This window comes from Colius striatus, chromosome 3, assembly GCF_028858725.1.
Source record: "Colius striatus isolate bColStr4 chromosome 3, bColStr4.1.hap1, whole genome shotgun sequence".
In the NCBI taxonomy this organism is placed as follows: Eukaryota; Metazoa; Chordata; class Aves; order Coliiformes; family Coliidae; genus Colius; species Colius striatus.
This window is the reverse complement of record NC_084761.1, coordinates 488,792-507,951: the sequence shown is the minus strand read 5'-3', so window position 1 is coordinate 507,951 and position 19,160 is coordinate 488,792. Positions and strand designations below refer to the sequence as shown.

Genomic DNA, 19,160 nt, shown 5'->3' with positions numbered 1-19,160 from the left:
GAAGGTGCCTCCACGCTTTGCCAGGCTCTCTGGTGCTGGGGCAGCAGGTGCCACAGCCCGGGGGCAGGACGGTGTCAGGGCAGCACACGCTGCAAGGGCAGGACCGCGGTGGAGCTGGCACGGGGCACAGCCTGCCAGGGGCTGCAGGGCAGCGCCCGCACCTCAGCGGCCCCGCAGCGGCGGCGGAGCTCGCGGGGGCGGCCCGTTACCCGCAGTTGACTCCGACATCGCCTCGGAGCGGGGAGCGGCCCCGCCCGTGCCCCAGCGCCGCCCCCCAGCGCCGCCCCGGCCCGCCCCGGCCCGCCCCGGCCCGCCCCGCGCCGCGCCGCGGGCAGGTGCCGGAGCCGCCGTTGCCGTCAGCAGCTCGGTACGTGCGTCCCCGCGGGGCTCGGGCTGGGCTCGGGGGGAGGCACCGGGGCCGCACGGAGAGGCCGGTGGGGGCCGGCGGCCGCACAGCCCCGCACAGCCCCGCACAGCCCCGCGCAGCCCCGCACAGGCCGCCCGGCGACGGGGCCAAGCTGCGGCGGCGGGGCCGGCGAGCGCGGGGGGGAGCCGCTGCTGCCGGGGGACGGAAGGACGGACCCTGAAGGAGGGCCCTGGCGGCCCCGGGCCGGGGGCACGGCGCTGCTCCGCCGCGGCTCCGCTGCGGCCCGCACGGCCCCGGGGCCCAGCGACGGCCGGACGGGGCGGCGGCGGCGGCAGCCCCGGCCTCGGGCTGCGCACACGGTGCCGCGGGGTGCTCCGGGCGCTCGGCAGCGGGGGAGGGCCGCGGCGGGGCCGCGGGGGAGCGCTGGAGCACGGCGCTGAAATCTAATCGGGTGGAAAACCGGGTGCGCCCGGGCAAAGGCTTTCCGCTGTAAGGAGAGCGCTCCCGGCCGGAGCGGCCCGCGGAGACGGCGGCCGGGGCGATGCGCTGCCCGCACGGCCCCGGGGAAGGAGAGAGCCGGGCCTGGGGACCGCGGGGTGCGCTTCCCGGAGCCCCTCGGCAGCCGTGAGCTGCGGCCAGCAGCGCCCAGCCCGTGCTGGAGGAGGGAGCTGAGGGATGAGCAGGCAGAGGAGTGATGACGGCGGTGGGGATGGTGCTGCCGTGGGCACCGAGCGAGGGCAGCTCACGCTGTAACGGGCAGCGCGACAACCGACGCTGCTGAGGCAGTGGGAGGGCTTTAGCCGTTGGAGCGGTGAGACTGTGCGTCCCGGGGCACTGGGAGCAGCCAGGGCGGCACGGCGGGTTGCGGTCGCTGCGGAAGGTGCCCGCGCAGAGCCCCGCGGCCGTGCAGGGCCGGGAGCCGGCAGGCTGCGCTGGACACCGCCGTGCCTGTGCCCCTGCACCGGCTGCAGGAGCCGTGCTCAAGGTTAAGCGGCTGCAGGGGCTGCAGGTGGGGGTGTGTGCCCCTGGGTGCGCCGTTCAGAGCTGGTCTTGCACCAACAAGACCTGGTGAAGGGGCTGGTGGTTGTCACAGTCCGGGCTGAGCCTAAAATACCCGGTGGTATCGCCTGGGTCAGGCACATTGGGTTTAAGTAGAGACATTTTAAGTGGTAACTATAGTGGTTTGGGGCTGTGAGCGAAACTTGCTGAGAAACACTTTGTGAAGGTGCCAGATTCCCTCCTGCTTGCTGCCTTCCAACCAGCGTGCTTGACACGGGGCTTTCATGTCAGCAGGGGCCCTTCCTTCTGCCTTGCAGAGTGTGAGTGGAGCGGGCAGCCAGGGAGACGGGGCCTTCTCCACAACCATCACTTGTCATTCCTTTGTCTTTAGGAACTAAACGAACTCGGGGCAGTGTGGGAACATTTCCCTTTGCCAAAGGCTTCTCTGCCTAGGTGCTGTGGTGACGTCCTCAGCCACGGCCCTGCGCCGCTCTCCGGGGGTGTCAGGCGAGGAAAGGATTCCTGCTTGGAGGTAGGGAGGCAGCAGGTTTAGGAAGGGATGCCAGGCTGTCTGTTGGCTTGAGCAGGGAGCGGGGATGAAGCTCTAACAAGGGCAGGGTGTTGGAGCAGCGCCCCCAGGCTCCCCCAGCGATGCCCAGTGCAGCAAAGGTGCTGAGCCCTCTGCAGCAGCCGTGGCACGGGCACGGGGGCTGCCGTGTGCTCTCTGGAGAGGGGCTGTGCCTGTTCCCCTGCTGAGGACCAAAAGATCGTGCTGTGGGTGTGACTGGGGCAGTTAACAGAGAGGGAGCTTCTTTTTCAGAACCCAAGCCCCTCTGAAGAAGGCAGAAGACCCTGCTCGAGTTTGCTGCTGCCTTCCCTCAACAGGTCCCAGCCGTGAAACCCAGCTCTGAAACGCAGCTCCCGGTGTTCCCGTTCTGACTGGAGCTGTGTCTCGGCTGCTGCTGTGACAGGAGGGAGAGTCTCTCCCCCAGCACCTTGCTTTGGCTCCTGAGCATGTTTTTGAAGCTCGGTTCCAGAGCAGCTGGTGCTTTCTGTGCGTGGGAGATGCCGTGGTGCTGCAAAGCGCGGCTGCTGCTTTCCTTCTGGCTGGAGCACGGCAGGCACACGCTCCTGTCGCTGCAGGGCCTTCAGGCAGGGGCTGGACCAGAGCCTGTCCACAGAACCCACCTTGTGTATGTTTCAGGGGGATATTTGGGTCCTTGACACAGTGTTGTCACCTGCAGAAGTGCTCCCATCGCCGGTGCCACTCGCTCACACAGCAGCAGGAGGGATGGAAGTCACTTCATTCTGTAAAAGGTGGTCTTCTTCTTTCCCCTTAAGCTGTGAATTTAATGGATAAGTACTTGTGTTTGAAGGATGTGGTGGATGCAGAGATCTTCCAGCATGAGGAGGAGTGGTTTTGGAAGGAGGCTTCTGGTGCCTGCTCTGATCCAAGGCTGCTGGTTTGCTTGTGGCTAAAGAGAAGTATGGAATCTGTTTGTGGTACTGTTGCAAAGCCCCATGTTTCTTATAGCTGGTCCGGAGAGGATATCCTGGGTTGTAAGGAGGGGGTTTTAACTCTTTACTGGTGTTTTTTGTAGGATCTGCAAGGGGTCAGTGCATGAGTTCTGCTGGCAGCACCACAGCCGTGGCCTCACCGCGTGGGGCACACGCTCAGGCAGCTTCACACCCAGCTGAGGAAGAGACTGAGGGCTGCCAGGCCAGGCAAGGAGGGGTTTGCATGGTATGGACATGAAAATAAAGGCAGCAGGACTGAACAGAGCTTTGAGCCTCTAGGCAGGTGTGCCAGCTTCTCATCACGCTGCGGAGAGGAGGCGTTGTCCCAGACTGAGCTGGGCAAAGCTGCTGGGAACAGGGAGGACGGGGAGCTGGAAGAACACAGGTGGATGCTGGTGTGCCTCTGGGCTCTCAGCAGCAGTCAGTGGTGTTGGAAAAGGACAGATTTGAATTGTACAGTGCTCTTCCCTTCATCCCAGTGCAGTAAAAGTGGTGGTTTGTCGTGGGAGCTTCAGCCCTTCTCAGATCTTTGGGGCTTTTTGCTCAGTTTTGCTTCTAGGACCTGATTTTGCAGCTGTTTTGCAGTCAAAGTAAACCTGAAACTGAGTGGCTCTCCTGAAGATTCCAGAGCAGGGCACCCAGGCACCCAAGTTTGCAGACACAGATGTGCATGAGCAGCCCCCGCAGTGGGACGTGATTCTCACCCTGCTGCCGCCCCGTCGTTCCCAGGCAGCACTCGGGGTCTGTCTCACTGGGAGCAGCAGTGGGGTTCTCCTGCACAGCCAAAGCTCTGGGTGCTCTGCAAAGGGCATCTCCTCCTCTGATCTGAGGCAGTGCCATTAGAACAGATGCTGTCAGAAAGCACAGTCCATTTTCTCAACAGCATAAGGGCAGGAGAGGAGCAGCTCTTGTTTCTGGCACGAAACGCTCAGGGAAACCCTTGGCTCCTCTTGCAGCTTTGCTTTGGGCTCATGCATTCAGAGCTGCCTTGTGGCTGCAGTAAAACATATTGTACTTGTGGTGGTGAGAAGGGGATGTCTGGGAGCCTGGAGAATACAGCAGAGCTGCACTGGCCATGGAGCTGGGCAGGAGATGGAGGCAGGGAGGAAGCTGCTTCGTGCAGTCTGTCTCCCGTGCCAGGCCCTGCTGTAGTGCAGCTCTTTGTTCTGAGCTCTCTGGGCAGAAAATGCAAGAAATGCCCCCAAAAGGTGGCAATGTAATGAGCACCCTGGGAGCTGTGAGGAGCAGCCTCTGGCCATGTGTGCTCCATCTCAGTGTGGGGAAACCTGAGGCCACTGGGGAAGGGAGGAAGGCAGGCAGGCAGGCACTGGGTCTTTCCAGGCAAACAAAGCAATGTATTTCCCTCCTACTAACTGTGATCAGTGGAGCAGCTCTGCATCAGTAATAGTTACCTTTCCTGTACCTTCTGTGTGCATAAGAGGGACATGCCCAGTTCTCTGGACTGAGAGCTGTGCTGAGGTGGTGATCCCTCTGTCCCAAGCCACGTGCAGGTAGACATCCCCTCCTGTCCACAGCCCTGAGCCTTCTGTGATACAAGTCTCTGCATTTAGACATCCCCCCTGCCTTGCCCTGACAGGCTGCCTGCCTGTTAACAGGTCTGGGAGCCTTTAGGTTTACACACTTGCTGCTGTGCCTTGCATCGGCTGACAGTGGGCAGTGCCGTCCATCACCCCTCACAGGGGTGCAAGCACAGCCTGTGCTCCAGCTAGAGCTGATCTCTGTGTCCTGCTTGTGTTGCCTGCTCACAGAGAGAAAGAATTTCACCCACAATTTGAACCACGAGAGCCTGTTTGCTTTGGGACAGTTCCTTGAGCTCTCATTTCGGGACTCAGTGCCGGGGCTGGGTGTACGTGTGAGGGAGCTGTGGCTGTGCCAGCCAGCCCCAGAGCTGGGAAGAGGTTCAGTCTGGGGGAGCTGCCTGCTCAGGACACATCCCCTGCCCTGCCTGGGATGGGCAGTGGGAGGTTTGGGGTGCAGGCTGCAGGGAGAGGCTCTGTGCCTGCTGCAGAGGGGCGAGTTGGGCTCTCTGAGCTCCCCTCATGGTGTGTGCTGGCTCCCTGAAAAAAAACAGAAATGCAGCCCACTAGAAGTGAAAGGACTTTGCAGGTGTGTAGAGGAAAAGCCCAGAGGCTCGCTGTTCCTTGCAGTGGGGCTGCACATGCTCACAGCACGCTCCTCACCTCGGCCACATCTCAGCCAGTGTCACCCCAAAACAGCATCTGCTGCTGGTACCTTCCCAAAGGGAGCCCTGACTGAGAACACTTGGCTCCTGAACCTTCCACTGGGCCCAGGTGAGGTGGCTGAGGGGTGGTTGCAGGTGAGCACAGGCTCCCTGCCAGGGCTGGGCACGGCAGGGATGGCAGCAAAGGGTCTTTCCACTGCTTACCTTTGCAGCTTGGATCTGACAGCACCTCACAGTGCAAGATAAAACAAATGGGATGGGGCGTTTCCAAGGGTGTCTGGAAGCAGTTACTGGGTTGAAAAGATACAGCCCCTCCCCTGGTCTGTGAGGGGTTGCTGAGCAATTGTGTCAGAGAGATGCTCTGTGCTTCCTCCTGCAGCTGGAGCGCAGCGCTCAGCCCTGGGGCGCTGGGTGAGGGAAGGACCTTCGGTGGGGAGATGATTGGAAAATCGATTTCATTTAGGTCACAGAACAAAGATTGTCACGGGGGAAGACTTGAGCAGCACCCAGCCACAGCCTGGCCGTCCTGGGGCTCGCTGGGCAGCGCCAGGAGGCTGTGAGGAGGCAGCTCTGGTCTCCTGCTCGTTGGCAGAGCCGTAGGGAACTCGTCTGGGTCGTGCTTCCAGTGTGGGAAGGGAGACGGCTCCTCACCCTCTGCTGGGAGCATCCCTGCAACGGGCTGCACCTCTGGAACGCTTCAGGAAAGCATCTGTCCAGGCTTTATGGTGGTGGGATGCTGATGCTGTGGGGGAAGGAGCAAAGGCAGCGATGGAGGTGTGAGCAGGGAGTGGTTTGGGGTGTTGGGCAGCACCACCAGCTTTGCCTGACTCAGCCAGAGCTAAATGTGCTCCCAGGAGCTGGAGCAGGGTCATCTGCTTTTTATGGCACTGCTGTGTGTATGCAGAGCTTCTCAACATACAGCTTGGCTAACACGTTCTGCCTTGCCTCTCCCCTCCCCAGGACAGCTGCTGCCCATGTTTTCCCTCCTTCCTTTCGGGTTGTTTTGTTGTGGGGCTTTTTTTCCTCCCAGCCAGCCATGACTCAGCCCTTCCCCTGCTGCTCTCAGTGTCCTGCCTTCTGAACAGGCTATTCTTGGGACAGCAGTTCCTGACAGGCAGGAACAAGGGCAGTGTTGTGTTGCTTTGGGGGCGTTTTCTCCTCTGGCCTCTCCCAGTGCTCTGCTTCCCTCTGGATTGTGCCTTGATCCCGAGTGACTGAATCATCCCCGATAGCTGACACCACCACGTGTCCCTCAGGCCTGAGCCAGGCTGTGCACCTTGTGCAGCAGCAGCTTTTCCTCAGCAGCAGGATGGAGGTGACACTCCTAAGGCTGTGGTGAGGCTCAGACCCCCTGGGTTTGGTCCCTGTGGTCCCCAGGGGCTGCAGTTGGCTCTGCAGTGACCTGGCACCGGGTGGATGCAGGTGAGGGTCACTTCTTTGTGCTTAGTGGTTGCACTGGGTGATCTTAGAGGTCTGTTCCAGCCTGTTCTGTGGTGGTGTGGCTTTGTGTGTGTGCCACCTCTGTACTTTCACAAGTCAGGGGGAAATCTAACCTGGAGTTTAAGAACAACGACTAAAAGCTTTCTGGTGGCTTTAATTACTTGTTGCCCCGCTCCCAGCTGGCAGAGAGGGGCTGGGAATCTGAAGGATGCTGTCTCTGAGATGCATCACCACGCAGTCACTCAGCTGTTTAACACAGAAGGCTTCCAGCTTTCCCCTGGGTCTGTTCCTCTGGGGGCTGTGCAGGGAGAGACCCGTTCCCAGCCCCGGCCACGCAGGTACCCGGCGGGAAGCCAGCGTGCAAAGGCACCTCTGCTGGGCTTGGGCTGCACTTAGAGCAGCTCTGCCTGCCAAGCTGTGGTGAGGGGGAACCAGCCAGAGCTGTTGTTTTGCATTGACAATCCCGTTGCCTTTAAACACCCAGCAGAGGCACCTCGTGTTTGCTCAGTGCCTCTGGTTACCCAGGGAGGGTGCTGGGGAGAAAGTACCAGAGGGCTAAAGGCACAAGGGGAGGGTTCTGCAGCGTCCCCCCACAGCTTTGGACACGCTGGATTGTTGTCAAGCCAACCCAGATAAAAGCTTTTCTGTGCAGAGAGGCTCTGGGGCCATTCCCTGCCAGAGCAGATCAGCCTTCCTGAGCACAGAGTGGCTGTGGTGATGCTCCACGTGCGCTGGGGCTGGGGCCTGCGCTCGGGGTGCTGCAGGCTTGTGGCTGGTGACAAGTGGAAGTCAGGGCACACGGGGGTCCTGGGGCAGGTCTGGAGCTGCTCCTCACAGGGCTTTGTTCAGCACAGAGGGTCGGGTTTGGTGCTGCAAACTGAGGCTCAAGTCACACAACGCTCTGGAGCACCAACGAGCGCCCTGGGCCAGGCAGTCAGTGCAGACCAAGTGTGGCTGGAACCCGAGTGCAGTGTGGAACCAGCCTGTGCTCATCAGCTCCTGTCCTGCTGCCCTGTCCTGTGCCCCAGCTCCTGCCCAGGCCTCTGTCACACGCTGCCATCAGAGCGGGGCTGCGGAGTGTGGTTGTGCATAGCAGTGAACTGTGGAGCCTCTGCCCCACTGCCTCAGGGACTTGTGCTTGCTCCCAGGCTCCTCCAGCTGGGGCTCTTGTGGTTTGTTTAAATGTCTTGAAGGCACAGGGTGAGCTCTGAGGTACATGGTTAGCTGTGCAGGCACAAGGTGGGCTCTGCAGGCACAGGGTGAGCTCTGCAGGCATAGGGTGAACTCTGAAGTACATGGTTAGCTGTGCAGGCACAGGGTGGGCTCTGCAGGCACAGGGTGAGCTCTGAAGTACATGGTTAGCTGTGCAGGCACAGGGTGGGCTCTGCAGGCACAGGGTGAGCTCTGAAGTACATGGTTAGCTGTGCAGGCACAGGGTGGGCTCTGAAGTACATGGTTAGCTGTGCAGGCACAGGGTGGGCTCTGCAGGCATGGGGTGGGCTCTGCAGGCACAGGGTGAGCTCTGTAGACATAGTGCCTCCTGCAGCTGTGTGCTGTGGCTTGGGAACCCACAGCAGAGGGCAGAAGAGCTGTCCCAGCTCCCTCCTTTCCTTTTGGCTGTTTTTCCTTTAAATGCTCAGGTTCTGCAGGCCCTGTCAGTGCTGTTTCTGCAGCCAGGACCTGCAGAGCCAAGCAGCACTGGGCCAGCCCATCTGGAGGGAGCAGGGCTGGAGAGGATCCCAGAGCAGACACTGCTCCCCACTCTGTGGGTGCTGCAGCTCAATCCTCTGCCTGAAGCAGGGGATTTAGTGTCGGGTTTTCCTCATCACCAAGCTGCACCAAGCAGTAATTTGAGTCTCTGGCTGAGGACAGCTGAGCCTGAGCTGCGTCATTATCTGATTGTGCTGAGGATTTACTGCCCTGAGAAATCTCTTTGGACACAGCAGCTGGTGTCCTGGAGCCTGCTCGTGGTCGCTTTGCCTCTGGGTTCCTGTGGCACACACAAGGTGAGGCGGCGCGCCCCAGGTCCCGAGGCAGACGGCTGCAGGGAGGGTGCTGCTGCAGAGGACAGGCTGCTGGGCAGAGCAGCAGCTCTGGCTGTGTGCTGGAGCTGATGGAGGGGTGAACACCCACCTCCTCGGGCAGCCCTGGGTTTGCAAGGCTGCTTCTGCCCTGCCTCACTCGCGGTGCCCTGAGGAGCCCCGTCCCTGCCAGGCGCAGGCAGAGCGAGGGCAGCAGCCCTGCCTGGCTCAGCACCAGCCTGGGCACGGCTTCAGACAGCTCCAGGCTGCCCTTGTGCGGGAGGGCAGCTGTGATACCGTGGGCAGGGTACCACTCTGTCCACCCCTCAGCCCACCCTGATCCGTTCAGTCTCTTCTTGCCACCCTCACAGTTGTTTTAAAGGGTCCCAGGCCTTCAGCCAAATGGCATTTGCCAGCTCCTTACCTGCTGTTGTGCTCACACCCAGCTCATCTGTGTCACTTTCCCTGTTCCTGCAGCAGGCAGAACCCTGGGCCACACAGGTGTTTCTCCTGGGGCCAGGAAAGCTGGGGTGGTGTTGGCCCCAGGCTGGTCCCTGTTTGAAGGGAGGGAGCCTGGCTCCTGCAGAGCTCCCAGCTTTGCTTTGAAAGATGTATTTACAGAAGCCTGGAAGCTGAAATGTGTCTGATGTGCAACCAAGCTGGAAGTGGCCACATCCTTTCCTCTTACGTATTAACTTCAGTGTGTCTTCTCCTTTCCTAAACACCAGGAGTAGTTGTTCTGTGGGGGAAGAGCTCCAAAAGCTGTGCAGCAGCAGCTTCTGAAGTGCCAACGTCACTGAGTGTGAGCCAAGGCTGCTCCAAGGCTGCTGCAGCCCCGGGCCGAGGGTCCTGTGCTGGAGTGAGGGTGACCCAGCACTGCTCCCAGAACCATCTGGGGTGGAAAAGCCCTTTGAGCTTCTGCCTCTTAACATCATTTCCCTGTGCTCCATGCAGAACAACACCTCTGTATCATCTTCCCCTCTTCTGTCATGGTTAACACATTCCAGTCAGACACCACCAGCTCCTTTGCTGGTCTCAGGATCATTTCTCAGTGCTAAAACCAGCCCCAGGTCAGGGATTTAATCCCATTTACCCAACAAAACACCACCACGTGTAAAACTGGATTACAGCTCACCCATTCCATTCCAGGCCATGTTCCTTCATCCTGCAGTTCATAGGTTGTCCCCCAGGGAGCAGAGCCTCTGGGCAGCCCCAGCTGGGTGCCAGAACCGCTGCCCCGAGGGCAGGTTGGTGCCCACTGTGCAGAGACTGAGCTGTGTTTGAGGGCTGCACAGCCCCAGGTGCTGGGTGGTGATGCTGTTTCAGGTGCTGGGTGGTGATGCTGTTTGTACACACCAGTTACACAATTCACACCCTCCCCTGCATTGGTGATCTGCTGCAATGACGATATGGCTGCTGTAATCATCTCACTGTGTGCCCAAGGGAAGGGTCTTCACTGGGCAGGGGCTGTTTGAGCTGTGGGTGTGATGTTGGCAGCTCAGCTAAGGACACCCAGCCCTTGCTTCTCTCTGCCACGTTGGCTGCTTCTTTAGAACCTTTACCAGTAGGTCCACAAGCTCCTGGCTGTTCTGTGAGGGATGTTGCCTTGATCAGTACAACTTAACTTCAGGTACCTAATAAGGACCACTGTGATCTATCTGCTGTGGTTCTCAGGGCAATTCCACACCCAAGAAGCAGATCCATGGCCTGTGTGCCACGGGCCAGGCTCCAGAGTCAGAGCAGGGCTCGTGTGTGTCTGTGCAGAGCTGGGGGTGGCTCCACACAGCAGCACGTCCTGCACCCCACTCATACACAATCTTCTCTAACACGTTGTTATTCTGGTCAGTGAGTCCCCAAACCTGGGATGGGGTAAACAAGCCTCTGTGCAGCTGGCAGGGCTCTCTGACCCCTCTTCAGTAACACAGGAGTTAACAAGCCACACCTGGTCAGTAACGAGCCCCCATCAGATGATGGGCAGAGCACAGCCCTTCCCAAGTGAGGCACAGAAAGTGATTGGCCCCCATCAGCCTTCTGCTGCTGAGCTCTCCTCAGGCACAGAAACTTCCAGAACCACAGAGTCGTTCAGGTTGTTAAAGCCCCTGAAGCTGCTGCAGTCCCAGCCCTGCCCTCACCCTGCCCAGCCCAGCACTGACCCACAGCCCTCAGCACCTCACCCCACGCCTTTGGGATCCCTCCAGGGCTGGGCACTCCCCCAGCTCCCTGGGCAGCCTGGCACAGGGGCTCACACCCCTCTCAGGGAAACAGTTGTGCCTCAGCTCCAGCCTCAGCCTCCCCTGGGGCAGCTGCAGCCCATTGCCTCTTGTCACAGAATCCCAGAATGGTGGGGGTTGGAAGGGACCTTTAGAGATCATTTAGTCCAACTCCCCTGCTCAAGCAGGTTCACCTAGATCAGATCACACAGGAATACAACCAGGTGTGCATTACTGGAGAGAAGAGACTGACCCTCAGCTCCCTGCAGCCTCCTGGCAGGGAGTGTCAGAGTGCTGCTGGCTGCCCTCAGCCTCCTCCAGGCTCATTCCCTCAGCCCCTCCCCAGCTCTGGTGCCTGTAACATCCTTTTTGAGGTCTGTCCCGAGTCCCTGTGTCCATTTTGGTCAGTACCATCGTAACACATGGTACCTGCAAAGCCCCAGTGCAGCTGGAGCCTGAACATGCCCTTTCATCTGTCCTGTGATCTTTCAGCTGGTGGCAACAGCCCCTCGTGCCCAGGAGAAACGGCTGCAGAGAGGCTTAAAAGCATCAGGCCTCTCCTGCTCCTGGAATAGGGCTCACAGCCAACATCTTGCTCTTCACAGCTCTCTCTCAATAAGCAGAATATTGCATGAAGAGCCACTGAGTGCCAAGGAGGAGCAGCACAGCTCTGCAGCCCCTCAGCTCCCTTCATGCCAGGGCAGAGTGGCTGTGGGACCTGCTGCCCTCGGGGCTGTTCTCCTGCAGGGCTCAGGGACTCGGTGCTGGCTCATTGCTGCACCTGAGGGGTGTTTCTGGAGCACTGGGATTGCCTTGGGCTGCTCATCTGAGCCGTCTCACCAGCTGCTGTGATGAGGGAGGCTGTAAGGCCAGGGAGTGCTGGAAGATGCTATGGGAAGCACCTGAGCAGTCGTGGGGGGAGCTCTGTTCCCTCAGAAGAGCCGTGGGCTGGGCTGGCACAGGAGGCTCAGGGTGCTCTGTGTGGGGCTGGCACAGGACAGGCTGGGGCCTGGCTGCTTTCAGAAGGCAAGTTCTTTCCTTTATACCCCCAGTGAAGCTAAAAAGCACAGCCGAGTTTGTAGCTTTGTAGGTCACTGAAGGAGGAGGAGGAGGAGGAGGAGGGCTCTGCAATGCGCTCGGGGGCTTTCCTCTGGCTGGCTGCTCTGCCAGCCCTGCTGCAGCCATCAGCTCACAGGAGCAAACTGGAGAGAGAAGCAGGAGGGGACCCCTGCAGTCCCCTCCCCAGGACACTGTGGAGCTGTGTGCCTGACACACTCCAAACCTCTGGGGAGAAACAGGGACATCATGGGGAGACCCTCTGCTGCCAGGGCTTTGCACAGCTCCTGGGGGGATGAGCAGTGATGGTGCTGCTCTGAGGGTCCCTGTGCTCCTCCAGCAGCAGACCAAAGCAAAGCCAAGCAGGTCAGGGAGGGCTGGCCCTGCCCTGCGCCTTCTCAGTGCTCCAGAGCTGCCCTGGCTGTGTCTCTGGGCTCTCTGTGGGCTGGGGGGGTTCTCCTGCTCATTAGCACTTGGCTGAGAAAGCACCGTCCTTGCAGCACAGTGACCTGGCTGGAGGAGAGGAAGGGCCAGGGACAGGCTGGGATGGCTGCTCAGGCCTCATGGCCCCAGGCCCCGAGCAAACAGCCTCAGTCCCATCCTGCCAGCTGTGAGCAAACAGGGGCATGGGGGTCCCTGATGCCACCACAGCACTGCCCCGGTGCCTGGAGCGTGTCGTGGGGCTGTGCCACGTGCCCAGGACACAGCCTGGTGCCACCATCGAGGAGACACGTGGGGAGGTTCCCGCCTGCACCAGCCCTGGGACAGGAGGGGTCTGGGGCCGCAGCCCTCCTGGTAACTGTCTCCTCTCCCACAGCCCCCGTGGGGTGACGTGGCTCCTGGCCAGCGCTGCTCAGCACGACAGGTTCACAGCTGTGCCAGGGCTCTGAGCTCCTTGCTTCAGGGACAGGTACTGACTTTCCCCCGGGTAAAACCAGGTCTGCAGCCGGTATAGACCTCACAGTGCTCTGGGGGCTGCGTCCTCCAGCCCAGAGCGCGGGTTCCAGGCTCGGGGGTCTCTCCATCCCCTCAGGGTGGTGTTGGGGGGCTGTGGGCAGCTCTCCCCATCTCTGGGGCCGGGCACTTGGCAGCCCCCCAGCCCAGCCCCTGAGCCAGCCCCGTGCTGGTGGGAAGGGCTCAGGCAGAGTCCCTGCCTGGGCCGAATCCTGCCCAGCTTCGGGGCCCTGTTCCTGCCTGGGGAGGGTGCTGAGGCCCTCCCCGAGCTGTGCTGAAGGCTGTGTCCCTGCAGGGCCATGGCCAGCGACCCCCCGCCGCCGTACCCCGGCGGCCCCTCGGCCCCGCTGATGGAGGAGAAGCACGGCCCCCCCGCAGCGGCAGGTACGGGGCTGGGGGTGGGAGCCCCCGGGCTGTGCCCCCCTGCGCTCTGCTGCCTCCTGCCCCTGCCCCTACTCGGCTTTTCCTTCCAGACGGCGTCACCCCCGTGGTGGGACAACCCCAGGGGGTCCCCATCCCCCCGCCTGAGTTCGGGCCCCCCCCGTACGAGCCGCCCTCGCAGCCGGGGTTTGTGCCCCCCCACATGCCCACAGACAGCGCCGGGCCCTACGTGCCGCCGGGTGAGTGCTGAGGGGGGCTTGGGGCGAGGGCACACACCCCCTGGCCCAGGGAGTCCCCGGGGAGGGCTGCTGGGGGGGCTGGGATGGGGCGAGGGCACAGACCCCTCTGGCACAGGGGGTCCCTGGGTGAGGGCTGCTGGGGGGGCTGGGATGGGGGTGAGGGCACAGACCCCCCTGGCACAGGGGGTCTCTGGGTGAGGGCTGCTGGGGGTGCTGGGACAGGGGTGAGGGCACAGACCCCCCTGGCACAGGGGGTCTCTGGGTGAGGGCTGCTGGGGGAGCCTGGGACGGGGGTGAGAGCACAGACCCCCCTGGCACAGGGGGTCCCTGGGTGAGGGCTGCTGGGGGGGCTGGGACAGGGGTGAGGGCACAGACCCCCCTGGCACAGGGGGTCCCTGGGTGAGGGCTGCTGGGGGGCCTGGGATGGGGGCGAGGGCACAGACCCCCTGGCACACGGGGTCCCGGGATGGGGCGAGGGCACAGACCCCCCTGGCACAGGGGGTCCCTGGGTGAGGGCTGCTGGGGGAGCCTGGGATGGGGCGAGGGCACAGACCCCCTGGCACACGGGGTCCCGGGATGGGGCGAGGGCACAGACCCCCCTGGCACAGGGGGTCTGGGGGAGTGTGGGGGGCAGCCCCTGTCCCCACAGCACACGGAGCCATCCACCTGCGCCCCTTTGTTGTTCCCAGCAGGTTACTACCCGCCCCCAGGCCCTCACCCCCCCATGGGCTACTACCCTGCCCCGGGACACTACCCCTCTCCCGGCGGCCACTCGGCCACGGTGCTGGTCCCGTCCGGAGCCGCCACCACCGTGACGGTGCTGCAGGGGGAGATGTTCCAGGCCGCCCCGGTGCAGACGGTGTGTCCCCACTGCCAGCAAGCCATCACCACCAAGATCACCTACGAGATCGGGCTCATGAGCTTCCTCCTCGGCTTCTTCTGCTGCTTCGTGGGGTAGGTGCCGCGGGCAGGGCCTCGGCTGCTCTTCGCGGCCCCCCAGCGGCGATGGGGCACACGGGGGTCTGGGTGGGGGGTCTGAGTGGGCTCCCGAGGCGGTGCCGGGCTGCGTGCCCATGCCCCAGCGGCGATGGGGCACACGGGGGTCTGGGTGGGGGGTCTGGGTGGGCTCCCGAGGCGGTGCTGGGCTGCGTGCCCATGCCCCAGCGGCGATGGGGCACATGGGGGGTCTGGGTGGGCTCCCGAGGCGGTGCCAGGCTGTGTGCCCATGCCCCAGCACACGGCCCCTCCATGCAGGTGTGACCTGTGCTGCTGCCTCATCCCCTGCCTGTTCGACGACTTCAAGGACGTGACGCACACGTGTCCCAACTGCAAGGCTTACATCTACACCTACAAGCGCATGTGCTGACGGCCCCAGCGCGGCCCCTCGGCTTCGCCCCGCGTCCCGGCCCCGCCGCAGCTCTGCTCCCCGCGGGGCCGGCTCCGGGGCAGGCCGGGGAGGGAGCGGGGCGCTGAGGGACGGAGCTGTGCCCCCCGCGCCGTGCTGGGCCCCAGCCCCGCCGCATGTGCCGCCCCCCGGGCAGCCCCGGCCCTTCCCTGCCCACTGCATCCCGCTCGCATGAGGCTCCCGCCGCCGCCCCCGCCGGGGTCTCCCCGTGCATGTGGGAGAGGGGTTTAGTTGTAGCTGAGCGCCGGGAGCCCCGTCCCTGTCCCGCGGGGCTGGGGCAGCTCCTCCCCGGAGGGGGCTGGGCAGGGGCCCCAACACAGCCCCCCGGCCCGGGGGCTGCTCCCGGCTCACGGGTGGAACCGCAGCACTGCTCAGTGTTTTTATGTAAATAAATGACCAACCCTCGCCTCTGGGTACAGCTTTGCTCCTGCCCTGCTCCCCAGCCCCTGCACAGCTGCCCCTGGGGGGCTGAGGATGAGGGGCCAGGGTACCAGCTTTCCCTGCCCTCCCCTGCACTGAGCAGCCCCAGCTCTGCCCCTGAGGCAACCCCCATCCTTGTGCCCCAGCGCTTGGGAAAGAGCAGGAAAGCTCCCTTGCCCCCAGCTGGGCTGGAAGAAGGCACAAGGGTGCTCCATTCCCAAGCCCAGCACACAGCCAGGGCTGCTGTGTGCCCCCAGCCCTGTCCCCAGAGCCAACCCCCAGCCTGTGCCCTGCCCCCAGCAGCTGGGGAAGGGCCTGGGCAGCAGTGGGGATAGGTGTGGGGAAAGAGGCACAGAGTGGGAGCCCAAACCTCCCCCTTCTCCTCCACACCCCCCCCAGACCTCCCCCTTGGGGCACAGCTCCCTTCTGCTCCCAGAGAGACACTTTGGGCTTCCCCAGCTACAGCATTGCAACTTTTTATTCCAGTCAAGGCTTCAGAACAAAACCCCACAAGCCCCCTGTTGCACATTTGTCACCTTCACACCCTCCTGCCTCTGGGAGCTTCTTCCAACACCCCTCAGACATGGTCCCTGGGCTCCTGTGCCAAGCAGGACTCTCTCCTGGAGCCAAAGGCCCTGGGGCTCAGCCCCTGCAGGGCCACCAACGCCAGCTGTGTGTCTGCCCGGGCTGGGAAGCCCCCTGCAGAGCCTGCTCCCAGGGGAGAAGAGAAGCCAAGCGTGTGAAGCTGGTGCCAGCACAGGAGGAGACAGCTCCAGGCTGGGAAGCTGCGGCAGCCTGGGCAGGGCAATCCACAGCCCCCCGCACGTGTCAGCTACAGCCGCGGTAGGGCAGCGCTCGCCCTCCCTCCGTGCAGAGTCTCTGAGGGTGCTGCGGGGTCCCTGGGGCGTTTGCTGCTCGCAGCCCCTGTGAGCCTGGGCCCAGGGCAGGCTCTGGGTCAGGGCCCCCCGTCCCCCGCAGAGCCCCCGCCGCAGCCCCTCACAGGACGTACCAGGCCGCGGCTCCCGCTGCCGCAGCCAGGCAGGCTGCCAGGACGAGCTGCACCAGGGGCTGCGTGGCCAGGGCCAGGGCGGCGTGGCAGGGGCAGCCGGGGGCCGTGCCTGGCAGGAACAGACCCGTCAGTGCCGCGGGCCGGGGCAGCCGCCGGTGCAGCTCTGCCGGCGCCCACCACTCACCTGCTCTGCCCGCGTAGTACGGGCATTTCCGCGGGTCTCCCTTCCCAGCGTGGGCTGCGGACCCTCCGTCCTGAGCCTCCTCCGGCAGCGCCCTCCCGATCCCGTCCAGCTCCTCAAACACCTGCGGGCGGGCAGAGTGTGCGTGAGGCGGGCAGGGCAGCAGCTCCACACACCCTGCAGCCCCTCACACACCCTGCAGCCCCTCACACACACCCTGCAGCCCCTCACACACCCTGCAGCCCCTCACACACACCCCCTGCAGCCCCCCCCACACACACCCTGCAGCCCCACACACACCCTGCAGCCCCTCACACACACCCTGCAGCCCCTCACACACCCTGCAGCCCCTCACACACACCCCCTGCAGCCCCTCACACACCCTGCAGCCCCTCACACACCCTGCAGCCCCTCACACACACCCTGCAGCCCCTCACACACCCTGCAGCCCCTCACACACACCCCCTGCAGCCCCTCACACACCCCCTGCAGCCCCCCACACACACACCCTGCAGCCCCCCACACACACACCCTGCAGCCCCTCACACACCCCCTGCAGCCCCCCACACACACACCCTGCAGCCCCCCACACACACACCCTGCAGCCCCACACACACACCCTGCAGCCCCCTGCACACCCTGCAGCTCCACACACACCCTGCAGCCCCTCACACACCCTGCAGCCCCACACACACCCTGCAGCCCCACACACACCCTGCAGCCCCACACACACACCCTGCAGCCCCTCACACACCCTGCAGCCCCTCACACACCCTGCAGCCCCTCACACACACCCTGCAGCCCCTCACACACACCCTGCAGCCCCTCATACACCCTGCAGCCCCTCACACACACCCTGCAGCCCCACACACACCCTGCAGCCCCTCACACACCCTGCAGCCCCTCACACACACCCTGCAGCCCCCCCCACACACACCCTGCAGCCCCCCACACACACACCCTGCAGCCCCTCACACACACCCTGCAGCCCCCCACACACACCCCCTGCAGCCCCTCACACACACCCCCTGCAGCCCCTCACACACACCCCCTGCAGCCCCTCACACACACCCTGCAGCCCCTCACACACACCCTGCAGCCCCTCACACACCCTGCAGCCCCTCACACACACCCTGCAGCCCCACACACACCCTGCAGCCCCTCACACACACCCTGCAGCCCCTCACACACACCCTGCAGCCCCTCACACACCGTGCAGCCCCTCACACACACCCTGCAGCCCCTCACACACACCCTGCAGCGCCCTCCATGGGAACAGGCAGGACCCCTCCTACCCCCACAAAGGCAGCACATGCTCCTCCCTCGGGAGGAGCTGTGTGCAGACCCATGGAGGCCAAGGCTCTGGGAGGCCACAGCCCATCCCGGGGCAGCCCCTGGCCGCCCCCAGCCTGCTGCAGGCAGGAGCCTGAGGCCACGCACTCGCCCGTCCCCGCGCAGCCCTGGCTGGGACCACTGCCCCTGCTCGTGCCCTGGCCAGGCAGCCTGCAGCTCACCAGGAGCCAACCACCAAGTTTCTGGCCAGTTTCAGCTACACCAAGTGGCAGAGACAAAGCTTCCATCCAGTAGCTACCATCACGCTCAGCCCCCCGGGGCACGTGGCAGCTCAGTCAGGTTTCATGAAAGGCAAATACTGAGGCAGGGGACAAGAGCCCACAGACGTTTTTGGCTGTTGGGCAACACATCAGCTGTAACAGATGAGCTGTATCAAGTGTGGAGCAAGAGGCTCAAACCCTCTGAGGCTGCCCAGGAGCCAGAGCTCTGCTCCCTCCCTGCTTCAGAGACACCCATAGCCCATGCGAAGCTGCTCCTGAAGCCACCTCAGTGCTGCCTGGACCACAGGCTCGGCTGTGGTGTTGGAGCACGGCAGGGAAGTCCTGCCCAGCCCAGCCATGGCTCCAGAAGCTGGCTCAGCCTGGAATCCCACCCCAAGGAGCAGGGGCTCTGGGGGGCTCAGGCCCAGCCCTCTGCCTGGACGAGCTGACAGCCCAGGAGCCAGCCAGGCCCCGAGCAGCAGCACCCACGAGCCCAGGGCTCAGTACCTGCATGTTGAACCTGAAGGCTCGGTTGGCCTCTTCCACGATCCTCTCCTTGGTGTCCCTGTCCAAGTCCAGAGCGTTCATCCTCGCTCTGTAGAGCTGCTTGAACTGCTGTGCATTGGAAATGTTGTCAAAGGTGTAGAACTGGATCCCTTCCTCGGTACTGGGCAGCTTCAGGGCCCTCTGGGCCACCTTCTTCAGCACTTGGCCACCCGAGAGGTCCCCCATGTAGCGTGTGTACGCGTGAGCCACCAGCAGCTCTGGCTCGTGCTGTCCCACGTGATGGATTCTGTCCACGTAGTGCTGAGTTGCCTCTGAACACTGGATCTTGTCTCTCCAGTCTTCTCCATAGAAATACTGCAGGTCTTTGGCCAAGGCTTCTCTGCGGTGAAGCTCCAGCGGGAAGTACAGAGCAGCAAAGGCTGGGTTGTCCTTGTTGCGATCCATTTCCTCTTCCAGAGCAGAGTAGGTGAAGTAAAGTGCCACAGTGGCCAGCTGAGGACAAAGCAGAGCTCAGGTGAGGAGCTGCTCCCCAGCCTGGCACGTGGCACCACGGCCCTGCTCCCCCCACACACAGCAGAGGAGCCCCAGTGACAGCCCCACTCTGCAGAGCCTGTCCCAGGCACTTGAAGGGTCAGAGGCTCTTCTCTGCCTGTGTTCACAGATTCACAGGACTGCTGGGGCTGGAGAAGACCTTTAA

General features: G+C 63.0%; 2 protein-coding genes across 6 annotated transcripts; one reads left to right on the top strand and one right to left on the bottom strand.

Moving 5' to 3' along the window:
* The first annotated feature begins 309 nt into the window (after positions 1 to 309).
* Positions 310 to 15,198, top strand: CDIP1 (cell death inducing p53 target 1). 5 transcript variants are annotated; one of them, XM_061993059.1, is made up of 6 exons: positions 310 to 367; positions 12,632 to 12,724; positions 13,064 to 13,152; positions 13,242 to 13,388; positions 14,081 to 14,342; positions 14,643 to 15,198. In XM_061993059.1, the coding sequence occupies exons 3-6, from the start codon at positions 13,068 to 13,070 to the stop codon at positions 14,752 to 14,754; spliced, it is 606 nt and encodes a 201-aa protein (XP_061849043.1). In that variant the 5' UTR covers positions 310 to 367; positions 12,632 to 12,724; positions 13,064 to 13,067; the 3' UTR covers positions 14,755 to 15,198. The 5 variants fall into 5 exon arrangements, with proteins under 5 accessions (XP_061849043.1, XP_061849038.1, XP_061849041.1 ...); XM_061993054.1 differs by having other exon boundaries at positions 14,078 to 14,342; XM_061993055.1 differs by lacking the exon at positions 310 to 367 and adding an exon at positions 1,384 to 1,898 and having other exon boundaries at positions 14,078 to 14,342.
* A 1,011-nt stretch (positions 15,199 to 16,209) lies between these two features.
* Positions 16,210 to 18,907, bottom strand: HMOX2 (heme oxygenase 2). Its single transcript, XM_061991910.1, has 2 exons — positions 18,464 to 18,907; positions 16,210 to 16,527 (listed from the first exon to the last, which is right to left on the bottom strand). Exons 1-2 carry the CDS (start codon positions 18,905 to 18,907, stop codon positions 16,210 to 16,212), a joined length of 762 nt encoding a protein of 253 aa, XP_061847894.1.
* Positions 18,908 to 19,160: the final 253 nt, after the last annotated feature.

Coding starts and splice junctions, on each gene's coding strand:
- HMOX2 (XM_061991910.1), bottom strand. CDS start 18,907: ATGGATCGCAACAAGGACAACCCAGCCTTTGCTGCTCTGTACTTCCCG. Junction 16,528..18,463: donor CCTTCAGGTTCAACATGCAG/GTACTGAGCCCT, acceptor GCCCGCCCGCAG/GTGTTTGAGGAGCTGGACGG.
- CDIP1 (XM_061993054.1), top strand. CDS start 13,068: ATGGCCAGCGACCCCCCGCCGCCGTACCCCGGCGGCCCCTCGGCCCCG. Junction 13,153..13,241: donor CGGCCCCCCCGCAGCGGCAG/GTACGGGGCTGG, acceptor TTTTCCTTCCAG/ACGGCGTCACCCCCGTGGTG. Junction 13,389..14,077: donor CGGGCCCTACGTGCCGCCGG/GTGAGTGCTGAG, acceptor TGTTGTTCCCAG/CAGGTTACTACCCGCCCCCA.